Below are 10,195 nucleotides of genomic sequence, written 5' to 3'. Positions count from 1 at the left end.
ACTACTAAATAATGTTATTATAATAGGTTGAAGGAACATACTACTTTTATCTTATGAATTCATTTTGTTATTAAAATGTTTAATTTCTAATTAAACATTTCCAAACTACTTTTTGGGGAGATTTTAATTCATGATTTTGTAATGATTATTTGATTTTTTTGTATAACAACTATTATATTTGTAGGGAGATTTAGATGAACTTATTAATAATGTATTTTTATATATTATCAAGAAATTAAAATTATTATCATAACTATATTTTGTAAACTAAATAATAAATTAAGTTTTTTCAAAGAATAGAATTCTCTTTCAAAAGGAAATTCAACATAATGCATAGGTTGTAGTATGGATATTTTATTTTATGTTTTGTTCTTTGTTCTATAATTTGGGGGGTCTAAAATTTTCATTACCATCTCAGGAAAGATGAGTAGAAAAGAAATTTGAATTCACCAAGTACTCTTTTACTCACTATTTTAGTACAATAAATATACAATTGTATAGGAAAAAATAATTTATTTGAATTTTATTTGAACAAAACAATGAGTAGGTATTATAGAGTTGAGAATTGACAAAAAAATAACTTGATGTCTTATATTTATGCAACATTTAAATTGTGTGCAAGTTAAAGTTCAAGTTGTAGACTTGGACATTTTTATTTTCTTCAAATAATCTTGTCAACACACTTTTTCTTGTGTACAAGAAAACATTATTTTTAACCTTTGAGAAGTTTTTCATTAAATCATTCCATTGTACTCTAGTTTAAAGAAGTGAATAAAAGATAGATGAACACATTATGATATAGTTAGTCAATATTACATGCTGAAAGGTACTCTTAATCGAATAGAAAAGATTATGAAATAGATGATAGATTTTTTCCTTCTATTTTGTCAATCCAAGCCTTGATTGAACAATTTATTGAAAATATAACAGTCTATAGAAAACCACATACATTGTGACTTATGCACACTATTCTTCCAATGCTTGGTAAGAATTGTAGTTGTGGCATAGTTCTTATTGTTGATACTTAGTGCACTATCTATTTCAAGAGTTTTTTGAACCAAGAAACTGATGCTTTAGGGTATCGAGTTAAGTTATTCTTATAATCTATGTAATGAAAGCCAAACCGAACTGTATAGCCACTTGCCCACTCAAAGTTGTCTAACAAAGACCATACAATGTAACCTTGTACGTTACACCCAGCCCTGTTATTCAATTTTGAATATTTTAGTATATAATATTTTAAAAATAAAATAAAATTACAAACTTATAAAGACTTACCTTATTGCTCGTTGAACAAATGATAAATGCTTTGCATGAAAATCAATTCTCCAAGTATCATTAAGAGATTGTGACAGCGACATTGTATCATTGTTTATCTCATCAACGCCTATAGATAACAAAAACGTTAAATGAAGCTCTCGAATGGAAACACTCATCATCGTCAAAAATAGCTTTTGTGTGAGCTCAATTGACAACATGATGTCTTACCATTCTCTGTGATGAAAACTAGTGGATTGTCGTATTTGAGCTGAACGTACTTCAAAAGGTCTCCTATCCCACGGGGATACACGTGAAGCCAACTCGATCCCGCCTGTTCCACCAAATTTAAATATTTAAAGCTGGCCATGTAATATTCCATAAATAAGTTTCTTTTAAAGTTTTTGTCATAATTACCACTGGTCCAATAAGCATTCCATTCCTCTCATCTGATTACATTAAGATATCAATCCATGTCAGCGAGTAACAAGTTCATATTTCCTAATATTTTTTAATAGAATCGAAGAAATGTACCTGTTAGATTCGCTTGAGAGTCCAATGCATAGCTTATGTTAAGGGGATTTGAAGCAGCATCCACAACGTATTGAGCAGTATAATAATTTAAGCCCACAAAATCAAATGAACCTTTCATTATAACATGTTCACGGCCACTAAATTTCGGTAAACGATCACCAACAAGCTTTCTCATTGATGAGGGGTATCTCCCTTTTGTAATTGGATCCATGTACCTGTAATTTTGGAAGTGTGGTCAGATTCATATGAGCTTATGCAACTAAAATGAATTTTTGGTAGAATGTTTCTAGAATAAGATGCTTAGCTTACCAACCAAACATGAAATCCAAGGCCCTTTGGGTGGCTTTCCGGTCAGCATTTGATTTTGAATAGGGAATGAGCCAGTTGGTAACTAACGTAATTCCAATCAGTCCCTTTTGTAGCGCCTGTATAAACAAATTGTTGATTGGCATTCTACCGATTTGATTTCTATGTTAAAAGTATTAAATAGTCAAAATTATTTATATTTGCAAGTTTAATCTCTTTCTTGATATGTGATATTTAAGAGTGGTCTAAAACTTGAAAAAAATTTAAAAATGATCACCTGATACTTTCTCTTATATTTACGCACAGCAGCTGCATGAGAAAGGAGGAGATTATGGGTTACAACATATGGCTCTGTTGCTGAATTTCCTGTGCTTGAACTTCCATCAGAAGAGGAATGGCGGCCGGGAGCATTTGTGCCAGTGCCATAGCCATAGGCAGCATACGAGAAAGGCTCGTTTAATGTAATCCAGTGCTTCACTCGATCGCCAAAGTGTTGAAAGCAAAACTCACTGTAAGCTTCAAAATCTTTCCTGAAAATACAAGAAAATGGATAATCAGTGTCTATCCCATATGGGCATAGATGCATAAAGGATTTGATGATTTGGAGGGGATATATATAGGCTAACCCCCTCGATAAAAAGATATAAAAATATTGGTGATGTTGAAAAATAAAATGATTTATTAGACAAAATTTTCTAAAATTAAAATACGATAGATACATACACAATATTTTCACTCAGAAAACCTCCATATTTGTTCTCGAGAGCTTGCGGGAGGTCCCAATGAAAGAGTGTCACAAAAGGCTTGATATCTACAACAAAGAGTTTGTTATAGCCTCTTAAGAGTATCATGGAAATTTCCATATAGATAGCACAAAGCTATAAACGTTTTTACCATGCTTTTTGAGTTCATTAAAAAGATTATTGTAGTAGGCCACTCCAACTTTGTTTATCCCACCTTTTACTGTGCCATCTGTACCCCACGGAAAAGAAAAACACTATTTTAGATACCTAGAAATAGGAAAAAACTATATTTGCCTAGGGAAAAAAATGGCTCACTTGGTAATATGCGTGACCATGAAATAGATAGCCTATATACATCCATGCCCATGTCCTTCATCAGTTTCACATCCTCCTATAAATCACACAAACCCCTTTTAATATAGTTCAACATGAAAATGCCAAATGCACCCATATAGCAAGAAACCTAAATTATGCATTCACGATCTTTCATGGATCTGATAAAAATATATGATTTGAATCAAAAGTTGTGAGAAGCACACCTTATAGCGATGGTATTGATCCACAGCAGCATCCCCATTGCTATCATTAGCGGTATTCCCTGCACACAATTTCATTTACAATAAGATTTCAAACATAGATTGCAAGATGGAAATAGAATAATCAGACTAAAAAACATATAAAATTCACCTGAGATGTGAGAGAAAGTATCCCATATGCTTGGCGCCCTTCCTCCTTCATTGGCAGCTCCTTCATATTGATATGAAGCAGAGGCTGTGCCGAATATAAATCCAGCGGGAAACCCACTCCTGTTCATTGCTTTTATATCTTGCCGAGCCGATACAAGAGAGATCAACCACATGCACAACACTGCAAAGGAAATCCATCCCTTTCCACAATTCATTGTACTAAACTACTAAACTTGTATAGTTTTTCATTCAATACAATGAAACACAAACACAAACACAGTTATGCCATGAGGATGCAAGAATAACTTCTATTTAAAGAAGAAAGACAGAACACCTTATGCGAGAAGTTGACCATGAAGCACGCAGGAGACCAGTTGTTCCCTTTTGACCTTTTGCGATTTCTAAATCATAGAACCGCGAGTTTCAATATATTCCAAGAGAATCTCAAAAGTATCACTTAGTTTAGGTAAAATTCAAAAGAAAACAACAAAGTGCATGAATTTTAAATTAATTTAACATTCAAAAGAAAACAATAAAGTGCATGAATTTTAAACGTGGGAGTCAACTAGTCCTGGTCACGCACACTCTGTGGGCATTTGGAAAAAAAGACCAGAAGCGTGGATTCAGAGATCTAAAACCTGCACACAAACGTGGATTAACAGAAAAATAAGGAAGCGTGACCTAAACGATTTGTAGTATTTCTATTATCGAAATCCCTTATCCTTTTTCTAAGTGTCTCTAAATTTATATTCTTGGGAAGATCAGATTTTATCGCCACGCCATGTTTTCTTTTGTTTTATCAATTTCTTTTAAATTAATTGGACTAGATACTATTCTTCGTAATCAAATTACCGAATTATGAGTTAAGACAAATATTTGGATTTCAATTTATTATTAGAAATAAATAAATTATGTTGATTATTTGAATTAAACTGTAAAATTTTTAACAAAGTTTTCTCTATCATTTAACTTAATATGTTTGCATTGTCATTTGTAAAAGGCATTGGCTAATCTCCATACAAAATGTACCAAAGACAACAAAAAATAAATTAAACATGATTGTTTTTCAGGTTCATGCAAACACAATAAAATTTTCTTAAATTTGTTGTTGTTTTCAATCACAAAATATACATATCATGAAGATCAAATGCTGAATTTTTTTAAAAAAAGTCATTGTGTTTTCATTTTTGTGAAATTTAGTCAATGGTGCAATTTGTAGGGAGGATAGCCACGTCTTTTGTAAAATCATCCACAGGTGTTGTCTCATATGGATCATTTATTAGATAAGTATGAGAGATTTTTCCACTTATCTCATTGCATCTTAGTGATATTTGGAGAGGTAAAACACTAAGACTTACCTAGAGGTCAGCCATCCCAATATTACTCGACCTTAAATATGTTTAACTATGTTTCCTTTGTGGTTTAACTCACTTTACTTGCAACCCCATTTGCAATGATTAAGAAGCCAAATCCAAATGACCATATGATATAATGATTTGTAGTGAACAAGCTAAAAGTTTACAACACAATAATAGAAATCCTCATATATGATTGCACACAAAGATTTTGAAAAAAAATTCTAGTAAGTTTAATTTGTAGACATAACAACTAAAATAAATTTTATTATAGGTCTAAAAAATAACTTACACTGTCTAGGAAATTGGTTTGAATTCTACACTAAATATTAAAAGAAGTATTTTAATGAAGAATGAATTTGATATGAAGTTGATGGTATTTTTCCTTATTATATGTGTCTCTATGCCTATTATAAATTAGATTTTAAAGTTGAATTTAATGTCTAGTTTTTTTTTTTTTGTTATTTACTATGTGAAGTGTTTAATATTTTAATAGATTTATGTCTAAATATTTAAGTGCTTGTAAATTTTTAGACTTATTCAGTCAATAAAAAATGTGTCATTGTAGCTTTAAAAAGAGATGGAGAATATGTTGAAAAAACTAGTGAAGGAGTGAAGAAGCCTCCAAACTAGGGAATGTCCTAGAAGATAAGAACAAAAGATGATAATGAAGAACACCACTGAAGCATGTAGAAGTTGCAAAGCTCTCTTAAAAGTAACTATTAATATGAAGAACCTCCACTGAAATAGAACCTGACCAAGTAGAGAAGACAATAATCTGTATCAAATCAAGAGGCACACAAAGGTAAACAACTAAAGTTGAAGATATAGATTACATGAAACACCAAAGCCTAAAGAGTTGATCAATTGAACATGGAAGACTGCAACAAAAACAGGAATAGAAAGAAGAGATTCTATATGGTAAATGATCCATCTCACCAAAATGCATAGGTACCCAGCCATGATCAAGATGTACAAAAGAGTACATGTGTGTGTACTAAAGTGATCAATCTCAAACATGTCATGAGGCTAGTGTCACAAAAGGGAAAATTGTTGGACAAGGGAAGAAGACAAACAAAGGCAAAAACATCAAGCCCCTATGTCACTTTAATCAGAGTAGTGCATGTAAAATAAGATAGAAAATATGGTGAACCCTAAGAATATAGTAACTTGCATGAGTGTTCTCAAATGAAACTCCTTAAATCATAAGGCAAAATAAGGCAAAACAACTAAATCTAAAATATAGATGCAATATGACACTTTATCTTAGTGTGTTTGCAACAATACATACAAATAATGTTTAAAAAGACTAGAAGAGATATAAGACTAATAAAATAGATAGTACAAGTAATGAAAAATAATTTGAAGCAAGGAAATTGATCCTCAGACCTAAAACAACCAAGATATCGACTAGAGTGCAAAAATAATACAAAAGATAGAATAGAATATGCCTAGAGTAGAATCTGAAAAAATAAATAGAACCATGGAAAATATCTCAGCAAGACCTTTTCAATGATATAAAGAATTCCCAAATTGGAGATTGGATGCTCAAGATATGTCTCGTAGACTTGAAAATTGTACCCCTGACTTTGAAGATAAAAATGACCATAGAAAAGTACCAAAACTAAACATAACCTATACCACTGGAATAGCCTTAGAACCAACTTTCTAACAATATCTCGTTTGTGAAAAATGGAGTCCAAATGAGTAAGTTATGGCCAAAAAACCACATGTAGGTCAAAAGGGCCCTAGAAGGGAAAAAATAAAATAAAATTACCACCTTGGAATCCATACCAAAATGCATCAGAAAGTGTGACCACCATTACAAGAAAATACCTTGAGAAGCATGTTAGTTCCATGCAAAACTGTCTTGATATCCATCCCAAAATTATCCATTTCCATGCAAAAAATCTTGAACCGCAAACTAAAAAATATTGATCTCTATACCAAAATATATAGGATCTTATTGACTTGTTCAAGGTTACATTTATTGTCTACTTTTTTGTGTTATTTAGAACATGGAGTGTTTAAAGATTTAGTACATATATTTCCTAATGTGATGATAAGCTAAGTTTAAAAAATAAGTTGCATTATATAATAGAAATATAATTATTTATGAACTTATAAAAAGTTTAAATTTGGTATTATATGAAATTTAATCTTCTCTAATGCTTTAAGAAAGGGCTAAATAATCTTTAAAAGATGTTTTTTTCCTTTTAAAGTAGAAGTAAAAGTAGAACTATACCTAATAAATCTTTCTGATAAGCCCACTATTCTAAAATGTCTATAGGCATCTCATAAGCATTAATGGTTAATGGTTAATATAACAAAGATAGGATGAGGAGTGGATGAGCGAATCAACAAGTCTAGGGTTTCAGTTAATTCTAGAGGGGATTCCTCCTCCCCCAATGGAGATTCAAACAAAGAAGATGATGGTAATTCCTCTTACTCCAATGGTGACTTAGATGAGGAAGATGATGGTGTTTCCTCATCTTCTTCAGTAAGCTAGGGACTAGTCTCATCCTTTGGTGGGTTCTTTATTTTTGTTTGCAGTGATCTTGGTGGCCCTTGGCAATATTTTGTGCCTAGTTTTTGGAGGGCTCTTGATGCCCCATTCTTTTTTATTGTGGTGAGTTTCCTTCCCTCTTTATCTTGATCTATTAGGGTATCAGTTGTATCCCATTAGATTATGGTGTTTCATTGGCCCTTTTTTTGGGCCTCTTCTTTTGATGATGACATAAACCATAGTAATGACAACACTTGGGTGCTCTATTTTTTGTTGAAGGGTTGTGTGTGGATTCAATCTAGGGTTTCATGGGATAGATTTCTTTGATCTTGGTTGAGTGGTAACCTCATTTTCATCATGTGGTTTTCATTTGGATCTTATTTCTTTTAAGCAGGGGGACTTTATGTCTCAGCTATGTGGAGATGTCTTGTTATAGTTGATTACCCCTTTATTTGTGGGGTTCTTGTCTCTATGGTGGTGGAGATCACTAAGGCTCTTGATGTGATCTTCGTAGATTCCTTTGAAGGTAGAGGAATATCCTATGGAGGAAGATTATTTCTCATGGTTTAATGTGGTTAATGCCACCTATTAGTTCCACCAATTTTTTTGTGGGGTTCACAAGCTATATTTTTGTGAAGCATTTTCATGTGACTTATTTCTTATTGGTCGGGGGTGTCATTGTTCGCCTTGTTCTATTTTTGGGTATTCATTTTAAGCCCAAAGTATCTATTGGTGAGTTGAGGTTTTTCATTCTTTTTAGCTATTGTTTTGTGGAGGGATGGGAATCTTTCAATTTCTCTCAGATGGATGCTGGAAATTTTAAAGGTCCATTTAGGTAGTTGGTTGCCTTTGATAAATACTTCTTGCAAGTCTTAAGGTACTCCAACCCTAGTTGCGAACCCGATTCTTATTTGATTATATTCTTTGTAGGTTTCACATGGTTCTTTATGATGGCTTTAAGAGCTATGAATTCTCAATGTTATGGTTTGAGGAACCTCAAAACCTTATTGATTTGTGTCCAATAGATATATATTTATTCATTATAGTAGAACTAGGCTTTTCTTCTAGTCTCTATTGAGTAGCTTGTTTTCCTATTGTATCTTCTTTCATAGCTATTGTTTGTCTATTGGTTTGGGCTACTAGACTATTTTCTTGTAAATATGTGGTAAAGCCTCATCTTGGTGGGTTTCTAGATCCCCTTTAAAATCTATTTGTATGGGGTTCCAAGTCCCCTAAAAGTTCACATGTATCTTAATAAGAAAAAATAATCATTAATTTTATTTTTTTTCCATTACCTCTTTCTTCTTTTCTTTAGTATGCAATTTCATGAGAAGATAAATTAAGCTAAGACCTCTAGAAATGTTTTTAACTTATCATGGAGAGGGTTTATAGAATGAGAAAAACCACTTCCAAAGTAATGGCTACATAGAATAGTAGGAGAAATTGTATACAGTACAAAGCATAATATATTATATTCAACCTCATTAATACTAATGCTCTGCTATAATTTCCAACTCATTACGATATATTTTTTATTAATACTGTGTCATTTGAATTGAGATTTTATGGTTAATTATTTGATATTGATTATTCATTATAATGTTTTTTTATTAATAGTGTGTAGTTTTAATTGAGATTTTATGGTTAATTATTTGATATTGATTATTCAATCCCATTAAATAAATACATATTAACTATTTTTATAAAATATTTACATAAGTGATGATATGTGAAAGAATGCCAATGGTGTTTTACAGAGTTATATGGTGTTTTGAAAATTTATTTGGTAGGACTTTTTGAGAGTTGTTGGATGAATATTTTCTTGGGATTTTCTCCATTCAAGGAAGTTTTCAAAGTAATTTTTTGGAATGTAATAAGTTTTTGGTGCATTTGTGTAAAATTTTGGTGTGAAACTATAATTTCCATCAAGGTGTAACATAACCATATAATTTTTATTACATTAAATTAGAGTCTATAAATGAATAGTAAAAAGTAATTTTCTTTAATTTAAAATAGTCGAATAATTTTTTCTATATCTCATAAATGATTTGAGTGATCATATATATTTAGAGAAAACATGCAAGATTTCAATTAGTCCACAAAGAAGCATGTAAATGGGTAAAATAAGTTGATATTTGAGTTTTAAAAATAACTTTCAATATCTAATAAATTGATTTGAATTTTGTAGTAAATAACTATATAAGTATTATGCATGAAGAATGAGTTTGATATGAACTTGATAGTATTTTTTCTTATTATATCATGCTTTAGATTAAGAATTTGATATGAGTTTTCTATATAGATTGATGTTTAATAGTATATAATATTTAATTGGTTAAATTTAAATATGACAACTAATTGATCATCCATATTATTTACAAAATGAAGTGATAAAAGATTTAGCATGTTTATATCTAAATTTTTATATACTTATAATTTTTTGACTTCTTCAGTTAGTTATTTTTAATATAATCAAATCTACTTTATGTAGGGTAGGAAAATGGAAGTAGAACAACTCTACATAAATGAAAGCGTGAATACCAAGATTCACCACTTTAGGATTAGTTTTGATTGATACAAGGAGGAGTATCAATGCTAAACCTAATAGACAAAGGAATGAATGAAATATTTTTATTTTCCTCTCATGCCCACCTTAAGAGGATTTGGGTAAAGATATGTAAATAAAGCAATATTGAAATAGAAAGTATAGAAATACAAAGGAGAAGAAGATACCTTATTGAATAGAAACCTAAAAATTTATTGCTAAATTATGTAATAAGGTAATTTAATCCAAGATCTAGGGCTAAG

At 31.0% G+C, this 10,195-nt stretch overlaps 1 protein-coding gene across 1 annotated transcript; it reads right to left on the bottom strand.

Moving 5' to 3' along the window:
• Positions 1-832: 832 nt before the first annotated feature.
• LOC149533290 (beta-glucosidase 12-like) lies at positions 833-3,793 on the bottom strand. Its single transcript, XM_089804081.1, has 12 exons — positions 3,528-3,793; positions 3,380-3,438; positions 3,156-3,231; positions 2,992-3,069; positions 2,821-2,908; positions 2,375-2,627; positions 2,101-2,216; positions 1,792-2,006; positions 1,675-1,706; positions 1,489-1,591; positions 1,279-1,387; positions 833-1,202 (listed from the first exon to the last, which is right to left on the bottom strand). Exons 1-12 carry the CDS (start codon positions 3,739-3,741, stop codon positions 1,037-1,039), a joined length of 1,509 nt encoding a protein of 502 aa, XP_089660207.1. The 5' UTR covers positions 3,742-3,793; the 3' UTR covers positions 833-1,036.
• Positions 3,794-10,195: the final 6,402 nt, after the last annotated feature.

The sequence above is a fragment of the Cupressus sempervirens genome, chromosome 10, assembly GCF_028749045.1.
Source record: "Cupressus sempervirens isolate cs-2001-9-10 chromosome 10, ASM2874904v1, whole genome shotgun sequence".
Lineage (NCBI taxonomy): Eukaryota > Viridiplantae > Streptophyta > Pinopsida > Cupressales > Cupressaceae > Cupressus > Cupressus sempervirens.
The sequence above is the reverse complement of the archived record's forward strand: the minus strand, read 5'-3'. Positions and strand labels throughout refer to the sequence as shown.

Excerpts from the sequence above, each read along its gene's own strand:
- LOC149533290 (XM_089804081.1), bottom strand. The coding sequence starts at position 3,741 with ATGAATTGTGGAAAGGGATGGATTTCCTTTGCAGTGTTGTGCATGTGG. Across the intron at positions 2,628-2,820 it reads TTTCTGAGTGAAAATATTGT|GAAAGATTTTGAAGCTTACA; the intron begins GTATGTATCTAT and ends TTGTATTTTCAG. Across the intron at positions 1,388-1,488 it reads AGTTTTCATCACAGAGAATG|GCGTTGATGAGATAAACAAT; the intron begins GTAAGACATCAT and ends TGTTATCTATAG.